Raw genomic sequence first — 23,596 nt, 5'->3', positions numbered from 1 at the left:
ACCAACCAAATGACCTGCTTTTATGGAAACTGCAATAACACGTCCTGGTAGCTGAATAATATCCCTGAATGACTCCTCTAACGGCAAACGTCTTCACCTTGATCCCTATAAGAATACTCTGGCTTCTATTTTCATTCAGTCTGTGTTCGACTGTACCGCCAGTCAAAATGTCTCTGTCTCTCGCCTTCTGTCTTTGTAATCTTTCTTTGCCTGATGCTGGCCACTACTTGCCATCTTTGATTCGTTTGCATCAAAAACCCAAAGTGGCGATTCAAACTGACCTCCTAAATGTCATTTGAAGAGCTGCTTGCTGCTCATCTGATCTGGCACCATATCATGACACTAACAAGCGCTTTCTCTTTTTGCCTGAGGGCAGCATTCTGTTTGCAGACATTGTTGGCTTCACCAGCTTGGCCTCCCAGTGCACTGCCCAGGAACTGGTTAAACTCTTGAACGAGCTTTTTGGCAAGTTTGATGAGCTCGCTACGGTGAGTCGGTTTGTGTTGCCGCTCATTTTCAGTGACGGTGTCTATAGCTGTTCATTTCAAAATGTTTATTTGTCACGCACAGTTGGAGTTTACTGTAAAATTGAAATGACACAAAGAACACTGTATATTTAAGCCCCCCAAAAAGAACCAAGACTGACTGTTATCTCTATAGGGGTTAATGCTAACATATAAACAACGAGCCATCTATAGCTTTAGGGACATTATCACAAATGTTTTGCTTCTGATCAACCCTACAACCCTGTTTGGGCGGCAGTTGGCGGAAAGCGCAATTTTATTCGGAAGGTACTGACCTATGGCCGTTGAGGTCGAAACAGGTAAATGTCCCCTTTTAAATAAGCCTGACAAGTAAATAAAATGCAGAGTATCATACACTTCAGGTTGAATGGTGTCGCGTCCACTCGAGGCGAAGTGACAGGACTCGAGGGACGACGGAAGGAGGTAAGGGTAGGATCCGAAATACACGGTGAGACAGATTTCCAACAAAAGGTCTTTACTGAGACACATACAAAAATAACCAAGATAGCGATAACTGGACTAAGATAGCGATAACTGGACAGACCTGGTGGCGAGGTAGTAGCGGGAAACTCTCTAGAATACTCCGACAAAGACAGTAAGGTAGGAGTGGCTTTTATAGCTAGAAGGCACAATCAAGGGAATCAAAAACAGGTGCGGGAGCCGGGTGTGTCAGGAAGGGAAGGGCCGTCTCCAAGGAGCAGCGGAGGAGGAGGCAGGAGGGAAGGGGCACGCTCAGGACGGCGACGACGATGTGACAGTGCCCCCCCCCCCTCAACGGACGCCTCTTGGCGGCCCACCTGGTTTGGAGGGGTGATCCGAATGGAATGCCCGGGTGAGAAATGGGTCGAGGATCCAGGAACGGGGGACCCACTGACGTTCCTCTGGCCCATAGCCCTCCCAATCGACCAGCTACTGCACTCCCTGCCCATGCGCCTGGAGTCCAATATCTCCCGCACGGTGTAGACCGGGCCATCGTCCAACATCAGGTGGGGGGTGGGCGTGGGGGCTAGGGAGCTGGTCTCCACTGGCTTGAGGAGGGAAACGTGGAAGACCGGATGGATCCGCATCGTGGGTGGCAGCCGGAGCCTCACCGAGACCGGCCTGAGGATGGCCTCGATGGGGAAGGGACCTGTGAAGCGTGGGCCCAGTTTGGCCGAAGTCCCGGCCAGCCGAAGGTCCCTCGTGGATAGCCACACCTCCTGCCCTACCTGGTAGCTGGGTGCCTGTCGGCGACGACGGTCCACGACTAGCTGGTTCCGGGATGCCATGCGCGACAGGGCGGCCCTGGTCTCCTTCCATACTCGGTGGGCCCCCGTCTCAGGTGGTGTTCAATGGACGGGACCTCCACCTGGCCCTCCTGGGTGGGGAACAGAGGTGGCTGATAGCCACAGGCGGACATGAACGGGGACCGACCTGTGGCTGTGGAGACCAGGGTGTTGTGGGCGTACTCCACCCATGGTAAGTGGAGGGCCCACGACGCAGGACTGTGGAGGCACACGCACCGGAGGGCCGCCTCCAGGTCCTAGTTCTTCCTCTTCGTCTGGCCGTTGGTCTGGGGATGGTATCCAGACGACAGGCTCGCCGACGCCCCTAGGGACCGACAGAAACGTTTCCATACCTTGGACACGAACTGCGGTCCCCGATCTGACACGATGTCCGTCGGAATGCTGTCATATTATTTGTTATTTAGTTTTTTTTTTGTTCTTTTGACTTCAAGACGGCGCCGCGAGAGTGGCTGCCTTTCCAGCAGCTCATGTATTTCGTTTTTCTACTTTCATTCCTTTCATCACTTTGCTGCTGTGAAATGTAAATTTCTCCACTGTGAGACTAATAAAGGCATATCCAATCCAATCCAATCCAATCCAATCCCGTGGAGACGGACGACGTGGTTAACCAGGAGTTGAGCCATCTCGATGGCTGACGGCAACCTGGTCAACGGGACGAAGTGGGCCGACTTCGAGAAGCAGTCCACCACGGTGAGGACGACCGTCTTGCCACGGGAGGTGGGGAGGCCTGTAACGAAGTCGGCGGAGATGTGGGACCAGGGTTGGGAGGGTACCGGTAGTGGCTGAAGGAGTCCTGCCGGGGGTTGGTGGGAGGGCTTCCCACGAGCGCAGGCCGGGCACACCTTGACGAACTCCATGACGTCCCTCCTGTACTCCGGCCACCAGAACCGCTGGGCGATGAGCTGGATCGTCCTGTTAACCCCCGGGTGACAGGCTACCTTGGAGGTGTGTCCCTAGAGGAGGGGGGGGGGGGACGAACAGGCGATCCACCGGGCAGCCCCTAGGGATGGGTTACTCCCCTGGGCTTGCTGGACTTTCCTCTCAACCTCCCACCGCAGGGCGCCCAGGATGTGTTGGGCCGGCAGGATGTTGGCAATGCTTTCCTCCCTCTCTGCCGGCTCGTGCATGCGGGATAGGGTGTCAGGCTTAGTTTTCTGCGACCCTGGGCAGTAGGTGAGAGAAAAGTTAAACCGTGTGAGGAAGAGTGACCATCGGGCCTGCCGAGAGTTGAGTCTCTTGGCCAACCGGATGGCAGCAAGGTTCTTATGGTCGGTGTAAACGGTGAAGGGGTGTTTGGCCCCCTCAAGCCAGTGTCTCCACTCTTGCAGCGCCAGGACGACCGCCAACAGTTCCCGGTTGCCTACGTCGTTGTTGGCTTCTGCGGGGCTGAGCCGGCGTCGACCGTGAACGCGAGGTCCGGGTCGGGATGACGAAGGACTGGGGGATTGGAAAAGGCTTGGTGGAGGCGGCTGAATGCCCCCTCCGCGTCGGGTGTCCACCTGAAGGGGACCTTGGTGGACGTGAGGTTAGTAAGGGGGAGTCCTATAACCGTGACTATAACCGCGAACAAAGCAGCGGTAGAAATTGGCAAACCCCAGAAACCGCTGGAGCTGCTTGCGCGTCTTCGGGGTGGGCCACTCCACCACCGCTTTGGTTTTGGCGGGGTCGGCCCTGAGCTGCCCCTGCTCCACGACGAACCCCAGAAAAGACAGAGAGCGTACATGGAACTCGCACTTCTCTGCCTTCACGTAGAGCCGGTTTTGCAGGAGCTGCGCCAGGACCCGTCGGACGTGCTGCCGGTGCTCTTCTGCAGATTTGGAAAAAATAAGAATGTCATCCAAATAAACAAATACAAAGACGTTGAGGAAGTCCCTGAGCACATCGTTGATCAAGCTTTGGAATACGGCGGGCGCGTTGGTGAGTCCAAACGGCATCACCAAGTACTCAAAATGCCCCAAGGGACATGACAGATGGACGGAAGGATTAGCCTTTGTGGGGAGAAAAAGTTCTGCCGTGATTCTAATTTGCAATGAAACAATACCATGAATGAAACAGTTGAATATCAGTGGCACTTTGACAAGCCCCATGCTAACGTTAGTATCAATATACTTCTGTGAGAGACAGCAGAACGCAAGCGTGCAAGCTAATGAGCAGTGTGCAGGCTAGCTAGCAGTAGCTTCGTCGATGGACCCGGTAAGTTGACTTTCATTCCGATCATTTGGCTGGGTTTTTTTTATTAATCGTGAGTATTATCACAAATAAATAATATATTCTGACATTTTGTTGAAATCACGTGTTTGCGTGCGTGCGTGTGTGTGTGTGAGAGCACATGCGCGCATGAGCGTGCATCTGCGTGTGTATGTGTGTGTGTGTGTGTGTGTGTGTGTGTGTGTGTGTGTGTGTGTGTGTGTGTGTGTGTGTGTGTGTGTGTGCGTGTGTGTGTGTGTGTGTGTGTGTGTGTGTGTGTGTGTGTGTGTGTGTGTGTGTGTGTGTGTGTGTGTGCGTGTGTGTGTGTGTATGTGTGTGTGCGTGTGCGTGCATGTGTGTGTCGCTCTCACTGAAAAACATTTCGAAATATTTTACTTTTATGGCTCTCTTAATCAAAAAGGTTCCGGATCCCCGCTATAGAAGCATATTTCCGAGGTGTAAGTCTATGCCACTCCTTAAATCATACCTATTATATTTTTGCATATATTTTTAGCAGAGACCCTGGAGGATTTTCTCAAAAGTGAAATGACCCCTGACAAGAAAACACTTCCCCTCCCCTTGTGTACCATGAGTTCCATGCTCTTGGCTGTCAGCTCAGCGTGGTGTCACAGTCAATACTGGAAGCCCTTTTGATGTGTAATGTGATTACTGTGAACTTCATTTGAAGAAGACTCTTATGTAGTCTGGATTCGCCCCGGGATGAATTTTTCCTACGCAATGACTGTGTCAAATGATTGCAATTGCAGCTCCTCCCTTTTTGTCAATAGTTCACTGAAAAAAGCATTTGCACAAAGTAGCTATTTCATTTTGTTTCTTGTTTGAAGTTGGACCAGAAGCTATATCTGAATCAATGTGTAATTTGACTTTAGATTGGCTGAGTTCTATTTTTAAATTTCTTGTTTACATGCATCAATGGCAAGGACTAAGGCTTGGTTTGTATTTTTTGCTTCAAGTGGCACAATTAAGATATTTTTTTTCCTTTAAGTAACCCAATCACGATATGCGTCATGGCAACGCATGAGAAAAAATGGCAAACCCATTCAAGAGAACTTGACTACTCAACACAGCAATGACTGAAGTCCTGACTCAAACATCAAACTCAGAACTGGGAGGTTACCCCATGGTCCAGTGGTTAGTGTGTCGACCTCATAGTGCAGAAGTATCAGGTTCATTTCCAGCTCTGGCCCTTCCTAGTTTGTTTTCCCCGGACCTGCGTGAGTTTTCTCTGCGTACTACTGTTTCCACACACAGATCCATGGCAGGCCGATTGTACGCTTAATAATTGGCTGCCAACCAGTTCAGGATGTCCCCCACATGTCCCGCGGGGCGATTGTGCTTTTTTGCGCCTGTCTTCTTCTTTTCCTTTCGGCTTTTCCCTTCTGGGGTCGCCACAGCGAATCAGTGTCCTCCATCTAACCCGGTTTTGTGCATCCTCTTCTCTCACACCAGCTACCTTCATGTCCTCTTTGACAACATCCATAAACCTCCTCTTTTGTCTTCCTCTCGGTCTCCTGTCTGGCAGTTCAATGCTCAGCATCCTTCTCCCGATATAGTCACTCTCTTTCCTCTGGACATGCCCAAACCATCTCAGTCTGGCCTCTCTGACTTTCTCTCCAAAGCCTCTAATATGAGTTGTCCCTCTAATGTACTCATTCCTGATCCTATCCAACCTGGTCACTCCCAAAGAAAACCTCAACACCTTCAGCTCTGCTACCTCCAGCTCTGCTTCCTGTCTTTTCTTCAGTGGCACTGTCTCCAGTCCAAACATCATGGCTGGTCTCACCACTGTTTTCTATCAGCATTCTGAAAGCAAACACTGCATCTGTCGTACTTTTTGGGCATGAAGCCATACTGCTGCTCACAAATGTTCACTTCTGCTCTTAGTCTAGCTTCAATTACTCTTTCCTATAGTTTCATTGTATGGTTCATCAACTTTATTCCTCTGTAGTTATTACAACTCTGCACATCTCCCTTGTTCTTAAAAATGGGCACGAGTACACTTCGTCTCCATTCTTCAGGCATCTGTTCACCATCTAAGATCTTGTTGAATAACGCAGTCAGGAACACCACCGCCACCTCTCTAAGACACTTCCATACCTCGATTGGTAAATCATCAGGCCCGAGTGCCTTTCCACCCTTCATCCTCTTTAGCACCCTCCTCACTTCATCCTTGCTAATGTTTGCTACGTCTTGGTCCACAACAGTCACATCTTCTACTCCTTGTTCCTTCTCATTTTCCTCATTGCGCCTGTAACGGAAAGCATTTTCACAGCCCCGCTTTGTTCAGGAAAGAGATTGGTGGTGTTGGACAGTCGGCAGCTGGATGGATGCATGGCTTAAGGAGCCCGCAATGAGAAGAAAGAGGCGTCAGCGCAGATAGCCGGTGCATATGCAGAACTATCGCAGGTTGGAATTGAAGCGGATTTATGTGAGACAGCAGATGTGAGACAACGAATGCTACAGCTTTGTGTTTCCTTTCAAGATTTAGCTTGTAGCAGACGTGCACATTTCACCATGACGGTGAAATGTGCACTGGGGAAAAGGACGCTTTGATCCTCCCCTCTTTCATCTAGAACTGCTTCATACAACAAAGAGGGTGCAGAAAGTGCTGAATATTGAATGACTGTCTCTGTGTTGTCATATTTGTTTTTTGTTGTTGTTCTTCTTTACTTGAAGATGGTACCGCGGGAGTGGCTGCCTTTCCAACAGCTCCTGTGTTTTGTTTTTCTACTTCTTCCTTTCCATTCCTCATCCTTTCATCACTTTGCTGCTGTGAAATGTAAATGTAGCCACTGTGAGAATAATAAAAGCTAATCCAATCCAATACTGCCCGAAGATGGCTGGTATAGACTCCAGCAACCCCCCACGACCCTTGTTAGGGTAAGCGATAGGAAAATGGATGTATATCCATTTTGATGCAACCAGCTTTTCCCAGGTCTATATTTCTGAGTTTGTTGCCATCAAGTGATGACTTGGAGCTTGTCACCCGATGTTGTAAACCTAACCCTGACCCAAAACGCTCCCTCACTCTGATCCACTTGGGCGGGAAGTGGCGACTTGCAGTTACTCATAGCAGTGTTTGATTTTCTTCTTCCTATTCTTCATCTCTCGTTCCTTTTTTTTCCTTACAAAGAGCGGGTGATGGCACATGGCCACTGGGCGTCATCTCATAATAGCATTCCTGAGCCATCCCCACACCACCTGTCCACTATGTAGTCCAGTCAAACCGCATGGAACACAGAGTCTTTCTAAGTCACATTTCATAATGCACACCAGTCTCCTGGATGTTCCTCAAGTGTCTCCCCGCCCCCAGTCGTCGGTCAAAGCCAATTGATTGGTCAAGAACGCAGCATTGACAGGAGGGGGGGTACAGACAGAGAGAGAGTGAACATATTTTATTTAAGAAAAAATATATAACTATTTGGAGATCACTGCACTTCCTGGTCTGAATAACTCAACCACCATTATTATTTCAGAGCTTTAGCCCTTGTTAAAATCCAACTCTGTCTTCTTGTCCCACGAGAGAAAAATAAATCAAAACTGGGTTCCCAGGAATCCCACTCACACCGACCAGTGTCGGCATTTTGATTCCCACCACCCACTGAAACGCAAGCAGTGAGTAATTATAACTCTTCAGCTCATCGCCAGAATCTGCTGACTGCTGCTGAGACGCGAGATTAGTGCCGTTAACACCTTGAGAAAGCATCGGGATCTCGCCACTCCTACTCGCCCCCCACAAAACAGATTGTTGTGAACAAAACCCTAAATTTGCCGCAACACATTGCGTCTCAATTTCTTATGATGTACATCACATTGATGGCAAATGTACACTACACAGCTATGAGATGGTGGTTCATTTCCAAGCATGCAAATTGACACGCCAACAGGTCTCCTCGCTCAATAAACACTCCAGCAGGCTGTCCAGCACCCGAAACAACAGTTTCTCTGTGGAGAGGTATGCTCATTGCTCTGCAACATTTAGAGCAATGAAACGTTGTCTAATCGTGGTTAAAAAAAGTGTGAAATCGGCAGCAATGTTTTGTAAATGCATCACCATGTTCAACGTTTTCAAGTACAAATATGTTAATCATATTCTTCTAAATAATTTACTGTTGACTCTAACTTGTTCATTGTAAATTTGTCATTGGAAAAACAATACAACTTTGTGAAATTAAGAGGTAAACTAACATCACATTTTATTTTCAAATCTACCAAAATCACATGACACCAAACTGTATTTTCCGATGTATAAGGACTATACTTTCCCAAATACCGTATGATATATAAATATAGACAAGTTTTCCAAATAGAAGGTGCACCACATTACAAGGCGCTAAAATAAATCCTGGGGTTACGCACGACTTCTTTTACAGGAGGAAATGGAGTCGATGGCTGCTGACAGTAGTTACGAGACCTGTTGTGGCGCAATATTACTTCACATATAAGGCCCACCCGCGTATAAGGCGCAGCGTCATCTTTTGAAGAAAATGAAGGCTTTTCGATGTGCCTTATTTTGTCCTTTGCCTCATTGTCGTCTTTCCCATTGCTTTGTATCTCTTGTCAAAACACTGCTGTGCATCACCACCGCTTCCAGACTCCTCCGCTCCTGAGTTTCTCATCTTCTGATTGACACGCAGCAGCCTACTTCCCTCAACGCCGTCTGTTATGCCCTGTGGTTCTTTCGGTGCTCAGTCTCACGCTTCCATTTTTAGATGGCTCAATGATTTATCCATCGACCGTCTTCCTGCTCTTTGAATGGGACAAAGTCCTCTTGTCGTTCATGCAGGAACAGCCTCAGAAACTCCCTTGGTTGTTGTGTGTGGTTTTACCATCAAAGAGCACAAGGGCAAAGATGTAATTGCGTACAGTTTTGTTTTTTAATAAGAAGAAAAAACCAAGACAAGTTTTCCAAACGGTGGCCCGGTAGTCGAGTGGTTAGCACACTGGCTTCACGGTGCAGAGGTCGCCGGTTCGCATCCCGGTCCGGCTTCCCTGTGTGGAGTTTGCATGTTTTCCCCGGGACCATGTGAGAGTGACTGTTGTACGTCTCTGTGTGCCCTGCGATTGGCTGGCAACCAATTCAGGGCGTCCCCCGCCTCGTGCCCGAAGACAGCCTCGTGCCCGAGATAGGCTCCAGCACCCCCCGCGACCCGAATGAGGAATAAGCGGTATGGAAAATGGATAGATGGAAGTTTTCCAAACAAAGACAAACAATAAAATTAATATGTGGCCTACTGGAATGAAAGTTGTGTTTTTCAGGGAAAAAGTTGTCAATAATTACGCATTGGAAAAAAAAAATAGTCATCATTTTATGTTGGTGGCTTGGTGATTGAGTGGCTAAATCGTCATCATGTGCGGCGGTCATGGGTTCAATTCCAATTCCAGCCTTCCTGTCTGGAGTTTTCCCTGTGCCTCTGAGGGTTTTCTCCAGGTACTCCGGTTTCTTCCCACATTCCAAAACCATCTATGGCAGGCTGATTGAACACTCAAAAATTATCCTCGGGTGAGAAGTTGTCTTGTGAGGATTAAAGCAAATCAGAAAATTCATAAATGGATGGATAATGTCATGCCACCATTTGTTTTCTAAAAAAAATAAAACAACTAAAACAACAAAAAAACAGACTCATACCAGAATGAAGTGATAGGGCTCTATTTCTAGACACACATACTCTTAGAACAAAAATATGTGCATGGAACTCCTCTCCTCCTCTTTCATCTTGAACTGTTTCACGTCATCACAAAGAGGGTACAGCATGTTGAAGGAGTAAGGAGTAAGTTCAAGTAGTTGAAGTCCAAGATGGCGCCCGAGTAGGCAGCCTCAGCAAGTGCTCTCATGAGCCTTGCTTTTTTTGGTTGTTTTTGTCTTGTTTTGTGTTTTCTTTTGTCACTTTGTGTTGTTGTGCGTCGTGTGGAACGGATACGGATTGTTTTTCAGCATTTTTGACCACGACATTCATCAAGGAGGAGACTGTGCTGAGCGGTTGCGCCTTTTCGGCAGCATGAATATGCCGGTACTGTTTTTGAATGGGAGGAATGTCGGAGCCATTCGACTGCCATCGCTGGACACCAAAGGGGCCATTGTGCTTTTTTGCTCCTGTAATGGGCAGCATCTTCACAGCCCCGCTTTGTTTAGCGGAAAGGTCAGTGCCGTTGGACGGTCTGCGGCTGGATGGATGCATGGCTTGAGGAACCCGCAATAAGAAGAAAGGAGCGTCAGCGCAGAGCGCCGATGCGTATGTGGAACTGTTGCGGCTTGGAATTGAAGCAAATTTATGTGGAACAGGAGATGTGAGACAATCTCTTTTCGTCAATGGATGCTACAGCTGCGTGTTTGCTTTCAACATTTAGCTTGTAGTTGACATGCACATTCCACCATGATGTCCCTGATCCACTGGTGGAAAGACGCTTTGATCCTCTCCTCTTTCATCTAGAACTGTTTCATGTCATCACAAAGAGGGTACAGCAAGTCCTGAAGAATGAATGTCTCTCTGTGTCTTTGTTTTGTCATATTGTCTCTATGCTGTCATATTATTTGTTATTTAGTTTTTTTTTGTTCTTTTGACTTCAAGACGGCGCCGCGAGAGTGGCTGCCTTTCCAGCAGCTCATGTATTTTGTTTTTCTACTTTCATTCCTTTCATCACTTTGCTGCTGTGAAATGTAAATTTCTCCACTGTGAGACTAATAAAGGCATATCCAATCCAATCCAATCCAAGTCCTGAAGAATGAATGTCTCTCTGTGTCTTTGTTTTGTCATATTGTCTCTATGCTGTCATATTATTAGGGTTTTTTTTGTTCTTTTGACTTCAAGACGGCGCCCCGAGAGTGGCTGCCTTTCCAGCAGCTCATGCATTTTGTTTTTCTACTTTCATTCCTTTCATCACTTTGCTGCTGTGAAATGTAAATTTCTCCACTGTGAGATAATAAAATCCAATCCAATCCAATGGAACGTCTAGTTAAGCATGTTTGGAAATTTGCCAGAGGGAGCTCTGCGTTGCTGTCCTTTTCATTAGACCGAGGTCATTTTCGATTGCACACGGCCCAGATACATCTGACAATTTGGGGACGGAAAGAAGACAAGACCTTGCTTAGACCAACTCATAGCAGCTCTAAATTATTCCACAACGGATGGATTTAATCCAAACGCAGACAGACAGACAAATTCTGCACTCTGTGGGAGTGTGTTGGAAGTCAAAACCACTGAATTAATGTAGAAATCAGTACAGTGAAGGCATTATTATGATTATTATGACTTTTTACTTCATGTATTTGTTTGTTTATTTATTTTTGCGACACAGTGGGTGACTGATTACAACACCCACTTCACAGTGCACAAGTCCAGGGTTTGAATCCTAGCTCCAACGGGAGCCGGGATATCAGGCTTTATCGCACAAGTTCAGAGCTTTGTGCACATTTAGTTGTAATCGTTGAATAAAGTTTGGTCCTAAGAATGTAATATGTGGTTGGAATGTCACAAAAATTATTACAAAAACTGACTTTTTTTGGGGGGGGAGGAAATCATATGTGTTAAAAAGTTCAAATGCTATATTTCTCATGTTACAAGACACAAAATTCGACTTGTGAAGCAAAATAAGTGGTGAAAAAACACATCATAATCGCTGACGGTCCTCATCTGAATACGCTTGCGCCAATTATTTTGAACTACACCTGTCCTGTCCCCCCATTGCAAATCCACCTCCTTGCTGAAATCTGCAGTGTAAACAGAACCGCTTACACTTGTGGGGTTTGCCACCGGAGCAGATGCGAGGATCACCATTAAGTCCCATTGTTCCAATTGGCCAACGTTTTCTTGCTCGGAGCTGTGCTGATCAGAGCACCGCTCAAAATAAACAAGCCAAGTTTCGACTTTGACAGCACATGCCCAAACCCCCTCCCCCACCTTGGGGCCTTGGAGGGCTGTGATGAATTTTGAGATATCATATAAATGTCACAAATACACAGTATACAATACAAATTTTGGTTCACACTTTAGCAAGCATCATGGAACTTGACATGATTGATTTGCTTTCGCAGGCGACGTACAATGATGTGGTGGGCAAGAGCTGGCCTCCACACCCTGACTTTAACATATGTGATTTACACTAAATTAATTGGTCATTCACTTGTGAATTTTGAAGCAGGTTGTGGCGCAAATGAGCCACTGCCTGTCGCCCTGCATGCTTAACTCATTCACTGCCATTCCCAAATGTATTCGGGAATTGAAAATATGATGTCGAGCGCCATTCCCAAATTTGTTCAGGTTTTGTTTTTTTCTTGTTTGGGTGCCGATAAAGCGCTGGCCAGGGCCTCTAGCAATGTTTTTTCTCTCCTACAAGGGGGCAACATTTCTCTTTTTTCTATGTTCGTGCTTTGTTCATGCTTCAGCTGTTGGTAAAGCGCTACATAAACCAATATGTATGTAATGCATTGTATTTTGGACAGCCACCCTCATTTCAAGCTCATGTAACTCCAGACCCATATAATTTAGAAATTAACTCATTTTTTCTGATTAAATAAGAGAGTCTAAGGTTTCTTACACTGCATTGAATGTTCATGTTGTCCTAAAACACAATATTCTGTGGGTCCTAGAATTCAAGTGACAATGACAAAAGCCCTATTGCTGGCACTGCAGTGGACACATTTTTGCACATGGCTGTCAGTGAATGAGTTAACAATGGCTTTTGTTGTCATGATGACTTCTGGTGATGCACGGAGTGTGAACTCTGATGTAAGACCACAAAAGTTTTTCTTGGTTGCATTTTCAATCGTGGAGACAGCACTTCATCATTAACCCTCTGGTTTGATGATTCATGAATTTGGCACATGTAATTGATACATCCAGATCTCCAATTATCTTAATTGTTTTGTATTTATTATATTTATTTTTTAAAATTGATTTTCATAGGACAGCGATGACATCAGAAAAACTCGACTGCATTTATTTTTAATCATACACTGCTAATCAAGTCCGTCAATGATATGCCAAGCCAAGTGGTCTCGACTCAACAAAGGGTGAACAATTTCAATTCATGTGCGAGATCATCAAAAAAATAGCCCCAGCTGCATGTTACTGCACAGATGCATTTTGCACTTGTGTTGATGTCCGATCAACAAATTTAGCTGACGAAAGGCCTTACTTCCTTTAATCATATTTGGAAAATTGACATGTAAATCAAACAACAGCAACGGCGAAAGACTCAGTTCTCTCCTCGGTTTTTGGGCCGAAACATAGAGGATGTGTGGATTTCAAACAAATAACTAAATATTGTGTCTCATAGCACTGCCGCTGCTTGACAGCTCCGGGGTGATTGTGCTTTTTGGTACTTGTAATGGGCATGATTTTTTACAAGCCCCACTTTGTTCAGCGGAAAGGTTGGTGCTGTCGGGCAGTCTGTGGCTGGATAGATGCATGGCTTGAGGAGCCCGCAATGAGAAGAAAGAAATGTCAGCGTAGAGCGCCAATGCGTATGTGGAACTGTCGCGGCTTGGAATTGAAGTGGATATACGAGGGACAGGAGATGGGAGACAGTCTCTTCTCGTTAATGGATGCTACAGCTCCGTGTTTCCTCTCAACATTTAGCTTGTAGCTGTCACATTCTAATTACGTGACAGAATACACCAGCCACTATGGATCCCGCCGATGGAGACAAGTTTATGTCCGCACTCGTTCATCAAGCGGAGCGTTCGAGCCAGCTTTCACAAGCTCTCACGGAGTACAATGTCCATGATGGTTCAATGCTTAGAAGGGGTTGAGATACGTATCGCGACTTTGACAGCCCCCCGCCCCCCACCCCTCGGTAAGCAGTCGCAAGCCTCCCTTGCCGCACCCCTCACATTACGGAGCCCGGGCGCTGGACCCAATTTCTTATGCAGTGCTCGTTGTTGTTCGCCCAACAGCCCTCTGCATACGCCAGCGACGAGGCAAAGGTAGCGTTTGTCACCAGCCTGCTCACCAACCAGGCAGCTTCTTGGATGTTGGCGGACCAGGAGTCCCAACCTGAACTCCGTACCTCTTCCCCAGTCTTTGTGGTCGAGTTACGCCAGGTGTTTCATCACCCGGTAACATGGAGGGAAGGAGAGGGACAGCTCTTGGACTTCCAACTAGGGACTCGTTCGGCCGCCGAATACTCCATCGCCTTCCACATCCTCGCCGCCCAGAGCGGGTACAACGATCAAGCACTTAGAGGACTGTTTCGCCGCAGACTCACCATCGCACTCAAGGACGAGTTGGCAACGCGCGACGATGGCACAAACCTGGCAACACCCAAAGAGATTATCGACTTGGATGGCCGTCTATTAGCCACAGTCACTCGAGTTACCGCCCCGCTTAAACTCCGGCTATCAGGTAACCATGTCGAGCATTGCCGCTTTCTTCTCATGCCCTCCCGCGCGGTGCCACTCGTTCTGGGTCTGCCCTGGCTCCGCACCCATGACCCTTCCATCTCATGGGAGGGCCCCACCATACAATGATGGAGCCCCCACTGTTGCGCGCACTGTCTTCGGTCGACCACAAGAGGGCACAACCTCTCCCGCGGTAGCCCGCCGATGAGATTTGCCTCGAGCGCATGCCGCGATGTTACCACGACCTGCAGGAGGCATTCAGTAAAGACCGCACGCAATCCTGCCACCTCACCGACCTTATGACTGTGCCATAGACCTACAGCCCGGGGCTCCACTACCGGACTCTCGATTGCATCGCGTCTCTCACCCGGAAGAAGAAGCCCTGTGCACACACATTGACACCTCCCTCGCGGCGGGACTTATCCGACCCTCACGTTGTCAGCTCGGCGCGGGGTTCTTTTTCATCAAGAAGAAGGACAAGACCTTGTGCCCGTGCGTCGATTACCGGGGTCTGAACGACATCACCATCACAAATAAATACCCGCTCCCCCTCATGGATTCGGCATATAGGGCCTAAACTACCAGTAAGACTTTAGTTTGCTGACAAAGTTTCTTGGATAAGAAACAAAACGTCCGACACCTTCAAAGAAGTACAGATGACGGCTGAAGAACCCTTTTCAGCGATGGACCACTCCTGTACGACTGAGTGCTTACACAGACGTAAAGGGGAAGAAGGTAGGTGATAAAGAGGAGCGGTCCCAGGACAGAGCCTTAGGGCACACCAGAAGATACAGGAGAGGACTGTGATGTGGGCCCTCCACTTGCCGTGGGTGGAGTACGCGCACAACAGGAGGAATCTCCGGCTGGCCAGGATGTCGGCAAAATTGGGCCCGCCGCGGTTCATGGGTCCCTTCCCTATCGATGCCATCCTCAGGCCGGTCTCGGTCAGGCTCCGGCTGCCCCCCACTATGAAGGTCCATCCGGTGTTCCAAGCCCGTGGCAACGAGTCCCCTAGACCCAGCCCCCCCCGCCCCCTCCGCGGATGGTGGGAGGCGACCCTGTGACACCATGCGGGACATCTTGGACTCGCGCCACATGGGCAGGGGCTTGCAGTATGTGGTCGGGGAGAGTTACGGGCCGGAAGAACGTCAATGGGTTCCCCGCTCCTGGATCCTCGACCCATCACTTATCCGAGCTTCCACTCGGCTCATCCCTCGATGCCGGGTGGGCGCCAAGTGCGCGTCCCTCCCCTGTCCCTCCGGCTCGCACACCTGTTACCGATTCACTAATGTGCCTTCTGACTATAAAAGTCACCCGGTTTGTCTCAGTATTTGTCGGTGTATTCCCGTTTGTGTTTCACCACTGCCGTACGCCAGGTTCGTCGATCTCCTTTTTGCTGCCTCGTTCTGTTTGGAGTTCCCCTGCGTGTCTCAGTAAAACCTTTTGAACTCATCAACTTCTGATCCAGCTCCTTTTTTTTTGTCCAACGAGGTCGTTTAAATTTGCCTCGTGCGGCCGTGACAGTAGCAGATGTGCACATTTCACCATGACATCCCTGATCCACTGGTGAAAAAGATGCTTTGATCCTCTCCTATTTCTTCTATAACTGCTCCATAAAACAAAGATGGTGCAGAAATTGCTTAACATTGAATGACTGGCTGTGTCTTCTGTGTTTTGTCACATTATTTGTTACAGTAAAGTCTCGTTATATCGATATCGGATATATCGATAGTCCCGATTATAGTTGAAGTTATAGTAAGTTGTAGTTATGAAAATGTCTCCACTGTGTGACTAATAAAGGCTAATCCAATCTTGTGTGTGCCTGTGCGTGAATGTGTGTGCAAGTGCGTGCATGTGTGCCTGTGCGTGAATGTGTGTGCAAGTGCGTGCATGTGTGTGTGTGTGTGTGTGTGTGTGTGTGTGTGTGTGTGTGTGTGTGTGTGTGTGTGTGTGTGTGTGTGTGTGTGTGTGTGTGTGTGAGAGAGAGAGAGGCCTATTAATGGAGAAAAAAGAGCAAATATGTGTATCTTCTTCACATCTCTACCGCACGATCCCCCACCTGTGGGTCACGTGACGTGCGGTAATCTTGCCCGGGTTCTCAATCAACTGCTAAAGCCACAGTGCAGATTAGCACAGGAAAAGTACAGAATGGCAGACTTTAAGTACCGGGGCTTTCCTCCCCCTCTCCACAACCTGGCCTCGTTGCCATAGCGCCATCTGTTACTGATCCACCACCTGGTTCGAGATCACCCAAAGAGCCCCGATTGGCTCACTGATAGCACAATAGAATCTTTTTTGAAAACATCTTCACGTATCTACTGTATTAGAAACTCCATTGTCCGAAATGCCAAAAATGCCACAGTCCTCCCTGTTTTCCAGCTCTCAAAGGCGCAAGACACCTGATTTCAATCATCAGTTTTTTTAATGCTGCTTCAGAGCTGGCTGAGGAGCTGATCATCTGAATCAGGTGTGTTGCAGCCGGGACTGCTGGAAGACCCGCAGGACAGTGGCCCTCCAGCCCCAGATCTGGACATGTCTGCTATAGAGTGTTGTTGTTATTCCTCTCAACAATAAATATTCTCCTATTTCTGTCGCCTTCAGTGAAAGAAGAATGATGACACTGGTCAACAGCAAATGTCTTTTGTTTTACTCAATCACCGACGTGTGCAAAAACGTGTCCACTCCAGTGCCAGGGTTTTTGTCATTTTTACTCAAATTGCAGGACCCACAAAATATTCAGTTTTAGGACTAAATAATCATTCAAGGCAGAATAATTAACCTCAGACTCTCTTCTTTCATCAGAAAAGAAGAGTTAATTCCTGAATTATATGGGTCTGCTGTTATATGAGTGTGAAATGAGGGTGGCTGTCCAAAATACAATGCAATACATACATATTGGTTTATATAGTACTTTAACAACAGCTGAAGCCGTAACAAAGCGCTAACACGGAAGAAAGGAAATACCCCCTCATGGAAGGGAAAAAATTGCCAGAGGTCTGAGCAGTGCTTTATCAGCACCTCCTCCGCAAGAAAAAACAAAACCCGCATAAATTTGGGAATTGCATTCTACGTCATATTTTCAATTCCCGAATAAATTCGGGAATGGCAGTGAATGAGTTAATAATCTTTCAATGCACCCTGTAACCTGATAACACGTCAAAAATAACGTAAAAATACCTTTAAGGACAGAAGGCCGTTTATGGTTACATTTTGCTGTTGATAAGTTCAATTGTGAGTTTCAGCTTGACTATTACCACTATTTCTTGCCATTTTCAATTTCTGAAGGCTAATTTAGACACGTAAGAAAATATATTTGCTTTGTGTGTCTTTTTGTTGTCCTTCGTAAGCATCCCCCGAATCTGCGGGCCTCGCATCTCGCAGCAGCAGCAAAATACAAACATGTAGATCACTCATCGGCGCAACACAGGGCGGCCGGCATGTTAAAAATAGCCCGTCCGTCTGCCTCGGCGTGCGTCCGCGCTGCCGCCAATGTGCATAATTATGAGTCTTTGTTGCTCTTCGCATGCACGGCCAGTGATCCCATTACCTCCATGGAGACAATGAAGGGGTTGTGAGCGACGGCATCAATGGTAACCCGCTTCCCCCGGATCATACGCTCCGATAATGGCGCTTTGTATTCTCTTTTCTTGCTTACTGCCAATGAGCCATGGAGGGACCAAGTCTTCACATTGCCGACATATGTCAGAAGCAAATATGTGTAGCTCATTTGCATAATTTGACATGCCTTAAGAAATGCAGAATGACTGTGATGTAGGATTAAATCTTCGTCAGCCTCATTTGACCTTGCCTGGCATTGATCATGCCTGTTTATACAGCACATATATGGTGCTATTGTCCCAATGACAGTGTGTATTTGACATGCGCGTGTTGCTAGGAGAACCACTGTCGCCGCATCAAGATCCTGGGTGATTGCTACTACTGCGTGTCTGGCCTGACGCAGCCTAAGACGGACCACGCCCACTGCTGCGTGGAGATGGGACTGGACATGATTGACACCATAACGTAAGTGATCTGACGGTCCAGCTGTCCACTGTGACGCCGTTGTGAATTGTTGGGATACAAAAACACCAGAATACCATTTTATGTCGTTTTACAGTTGATTTTGCTCATCAGAGGCTGAGCTGCACTGAGTTTGTTTCCATTTCTCGCTACTCACTTTGGTTATACAGTGATACAACAGCTTACGAATTTAATTGGTTCCCAGAAAGTGTGTATAAGTCGCAAAGTTTTTCTGACGAACATTTATTTCCCAAAAGAAACGATTAAAAATTAGAATAATCCGTTGTCAGATCCACATAAAACATAATTTTTACTAAATAAACCTTAAAACTACACTAAATATACCTTATTTTATGTATAATAAATGGCTATTGGATTGTAATTAAAGAAATAAACTGTATTGTATAATAAAGTCGTTTTATTTACCTTTGTGATGGCCGATGTATTTGCCTCTTGATATCCGATTGAAGTTGCCCTGCTTTCTCTGCGATAATCACCTCACTCACACTGTGCCCTGCTAGCTGCTTTTTGTTAATCCAAATCAACAGAAGTTTTTCAAACTCTTCTTTTGCCTGAGACCGTTGCTTAGACAACACAGAAACACCCTTAGCCACACGTAGCAACGGTCGACTTAGCATACGTGTACTGGGACGCTAAGTTCCACAAACGCACACCTTGTTCGTGTTTTTTGATGATCTCCGTCTTCTGCTTGACCGTAATTTTCTTTTGTGTCCTCTTTGGCTTAACACTAGCCCGTGGTGGGGTCTTTTTCGGTCCCAGAATAGCAAAAGTACTCCACTCAATAACAAACCACACATCTGCACTCAAAGAAAGTGGGTGTGGAAAACGAGTCCGCCAGCCACCGTGGCGCTGTTTGACCGTGTGGTATAGTGTTAATCCGCCGAAAAGTAGTCCGCCAGCCACCGTGGTGCTGTGTGGTTTGGTTCGTCCGCCGAAAACTAGTGCTTGCGAATTTAATGTTCGTAAAACGAAAAGTTCGTGAGCAAAAGTGTTCGTAAGACGAGGTATCACTGTATATGGAACAGAAGTTTAAATGCAACCCTTTTTTTGCTGCCATGGGGAATGTACTAATGTGGGAGTTCTCTTGTTTGTAAGGAATAAAATCATCTGGATCCAGATACATGTTTTCTGTAGACATCTACATCTAATGTATGGAACTAGATTATTTTATTTCATGTGAATTTAGAGTAAATTCAAAACAAATGTTTTCCTTTGTAGTGAGTGATGGATGCTCTCTTCGCGTTTTGTGAAAGGTGGTTTGATAAATGTGGGAAGTATTTGTGGATTAACCCATTTGATGACAATTGGCCAGTGGGATACATTGGCGTTGTCTCTACCAGATATGGGCAAAGTACGGCCCGCGGGCCACATAGCCTTTTAAATCCGGCCCACCAAACTTGTCCAAATTATAGTAAAAACAGTGTCTGTAACTCGTATCAAAAAATTAGCGGACACCAGGGTAGGCATACCAGGGAAGACAACTCTGAAAATTTACCTCCCCGGCCATAGAGGTGCCTGCCCCCTTTTTCACAACTTAAAACACAATAAGATGACAAATCGCTAAAAACCCATTGTTGCAAAGTATAAAGGATTTTTTTTAATTAAGGTTGGACCTACCACAAATGCTCCCTTGCTTAGTTTACGGTATATATCCATTGCTGAAGATTATGCTCCAGTTTGCGTTTGTCCATTCACTGGTGCACAATGCAATCTTGGCATTGCATTTTCTGCTATATGCCACTAAGCGCCTTTCAAAACTCTCAAGTATACATTATAGTCACGGTATAATGTACGTGTACATTTTGTAGCATCATAAATTTTGTTAGCTTCTTTTGAATCTTTCTTCTGGGGCTGAGGTTCTGTGCATCTACTTTCTAAAATGATACGCAAATGCACGACCTTATAACGCTCTGGAGAGTACGGAAGAATGAAGCAGGCTTGTGATTGGCTGTCGTGCCGAGTATTCAAATTTCAGCTGCAGGTGGGATATGTAATACAGCCTATGTCTGTGTGTTTGGCAACGAGACACGTGTACTGTTTGCGCATGAAGGCAAGGGCGTCCGTGGCGAGTTTGTAGAGCGTACGGTCAGGACAATCCATCCATGATTTTGCGGAGTTTAACACAAGTAGATATTATTGAGCTTGAGTATTTCATTGTGTAATAATATGTTTTGAATGTTGAAAGTGATTCCATTTTTCAATAAATGTTGATTTCTTTAACTTTGCACCTTTGATTGAAACTTATTAAAAACAGACGCAATCTTGATAAATGACGGTGCGTATGTTATTTTAATCTATTTACATTTCCTCCTCCCAGTATCTGCAAAATCGTATGTAAATGCCATCTTTTTCATATTCCTTGAGACCAATTTATGAACTGATAAGGGCTATTTTTCACATTTGAAAGACAGTTAAAAATTGGGTTGTAGTGTTTTTACTGTGCTATTAGGTTTGCACACACTACATTTAATGCTTTAGTATATCCAGCCCAAACACTCCCTCCAAATGCTCCTGGACCGGCCCCTGTGTCAAATTTTAGAACCCATTGTGGCCCGCGAGTGAAAAAGTTTGCCCACCCCTGGTCTATACCCATACATTTATAATGTTTCTTGTCAGATTGAGTTGAATAAAATATAATCCATGGAGTTTCTAATTGGATATCCTCCATAGCGATCTTGAAGGACAGAGAACGATCAGTTCTAATTTGATATGTTCATGACTTGATTTATGTTTGACTGAAGACATTACTTAAATTTGCTGTGATCGTCTTTGGTCATTTTTTTTAATTGAAGATCAAATTAGAGCAAATTTGAAGAACTGTAATCTTTGTTCAGCTCTGCAAATGTTCCTTTTTGATGCATAGAAGGAAGAGAAATTCCATATTGATGATGTTATGCTGTTCAATGTGTTTTTATTTTATTATTGACGTTTTTATTGTTTTAGTGTCGTGAATTTGATAAAGCCTATCTCAGGTGACTCAGGTGTGATGTGTGATAGAAGGGTTTCAGCTAGGATGAAAGGAAAAGTGTATAAAACCGTGGTGAGACCAGCTATGATGTTTGGACTGTAGACGGTGCCACTGAAGAAAAGACAGGAAGCAGAGCTGGAGGTAGCAGAGCTGAAGATGTTGAGGTTTTCTTTGGGAGTGACCAGGTTGGATAGGATCAGGAATGAGTACATTAGAGGGACAACTCATATTAGAGGCTTTGGAGAGAAAGTCAGAGAGGCCAGACTGAGATGGTTTGGACATGTCCAGAGGAGAGAGAGTGACTATATCGGGAGAAGGATGCTGAGCCTTGAACTGCCAGGCAGGAGACCAAGAGGAAGTTCGAAGCGGAGTTATATGGATGTGGTCAAAGAGGACATGAAGGTAGCTGGTGTGAGGGAAGAGGATGCACAAAACCGGGATAGATGGAGGACATTGATTCGCTGTGGCGACCCCTGAGGGGAAAAGCCCAAAGGAAAAGAAGAAGAAGAAGGTGATTTTTGGAGGTAAAGTAGGGTGCAATAAACAATGGATTGTTTATTATATATGCTGTCACACTGTGCAATAGTTTTGTTTGTCATTGATCTGCCTTTTTCTAAATACAGTGATACCTCGGTTTTCAACCATAATCCATTCCAGAAACCTTTTTGAAAATTGATTTGTTCAAAAACCAAATCAGCACTTCCCATTATAATCAATGTAAAAAAAAGTTCCAAGTACAGATAATACTTTTTAACTACAATATATCAATATATCAGTTTCAATACTTTTGTGTTGTTCTAAAAGTGTGTTTCAAGACCATAGAACAATAATACATATGGTATATTTAAATTGGGCATTTGTAGCCGGCCGATTTTCACTTATCGCAGACATAACCGCCACGGCGGATGGGGGTTTGCGGTAATGCATAATATGTTTACCCAGTAGATTGCAGTGCCTTTCAGGACCATGTTAATAAAATTTCTTTCTTTCTGGCACTCTCAGGTCAGTGGCAGAGGCCACGGAAGTCAACCTGAACATGCGTGTGGGTCTGCACACGGGTCGGGTCCTGTGTGGAGTGCTGGGTCTCAGGAAGTGGCAATATGACGTGTGGTCCAACGACGTCACTCTCGCCAATGTGATGGAGGCAGGGGGACTGCCTGGGTGAGTATTGGACAAAAGATTCAGACTGCTGACTGATAAGGGCCTTAGAACACTTTAAGTTTCTTTCATCGTGAGCTGGTGTGGCTGCTTTCTCTATTCATTTTCCTGACTGAAGCCGGGGCCATCTTACAATTCTGTCACAAACTCTTGCCACCATCATCAATTCATTCTGAATTAATCTTCAAATGCTAATTCCGTCAGATGAAAAAAAAGTTTACTATAAGAGACAAATCATAATCATAATACTATTAGTAAAAAGTAATGCCATTGGTTATAAACCAAAAAATAAAATCTGTCAAACTGAATACTGAGCCATGAGCATTAACAATGACACTATCTGCATGACAAAATAATTATTGAGGGCAGTGGGTGAGAGAAAAATATATACTTACATGCCACCTCACCAAAAAGTTCAGCGATAAGCAGTCACACAAATGCATTTTGTGCTTTTTTTCAATGTTGCAAGTCAAGCGAGGCAATTGTCAAAAGAAATCTATTCACACTGATCTTACTGCTAGTGTGAATCAAACACTTTCACATGATCGCTATTACACAAATGCATTTTTATTCACCGTTGAATGTTGAGGGAACCCAAATCACGCCAATACTGTTGCATGTTGAATCAAATACGTCTGCGGAATGCTTTGAGATGAACTCCAAAAAGGTTCTTGTGAATGCCAAACAAACAAACAAAAATCATACATATTAAATATTGTGTATTCATGTTATCTTGCAGACTTCTTAATTCATTTTGGGCTATCTTCCATAGGAAGGTCCACATCACCAGATCTACATTAGAGTGCCTAAATGGAGACTACGAGGTGGAGCCGGGAAACGGTCACGAGCGCAACGCCTTTCTCCAAAAACACCAGATCGAAACTTTCTTTATCGTGCCATCTCACCGACGCAAGGTATGCCATTTTCCATTTCCTATGTCGCATGCTCTTCATCTACAGTCACTGGAGGGGGGGAAATGACTACTGCCACACTTTCAGTTGTGTTCTTTATCAGGCCGTGGCCTTAAGTGAACCTTTAATACATTCAAGGGTGTACTGTGCAGAGATAATCC

General features: G+C 45.9%; 1 protein-coding gene across 1 annotated transcript in view; it reads left to right on the top strand.

Moving 5' to 3' along the window:
* LOC148891830 (adenylate cyclase type 1-like) overlaps positions 1-23,596 on the top strand; it is a 65,526-nt gene that overhangs the window by 25,939 nt on the left and 15,991 nt on the right. The window contains 4 exon segments of the mRNA XM_089008515.1: positions 377-488; positions 18,253-18,380; positions 22,369-22,527; positions 23,297-23,438. Coding sequence (XP_088864641.1) covers positions 377-488; positions 18,253-18,380; positions 22,369-22,527; positions 23,297-23,438 — 541 coding nt within the window.

Source organism: Hippocampus bargibanti, linkage group LG11 (genome assembly GCF_051943395.1).
Source record: "Hippocampus bargibanti isolate YZ-2025 linkage group LG11, ASM5194339v1, whole genome shotgun sequence".
Classification (NCBI taxonomy): domain Eukaryota; kingdom Metazoa; phylum Chordata; class Actinopteri; order Syngnathiformes; family Syngnathidae; genus Hippocampus; species Hippocampus bargibanti.
Note: the sequence above shows the minus strand (reverse complement) of the source record. Positions and strands in the feature narration are given on the sequence as shown.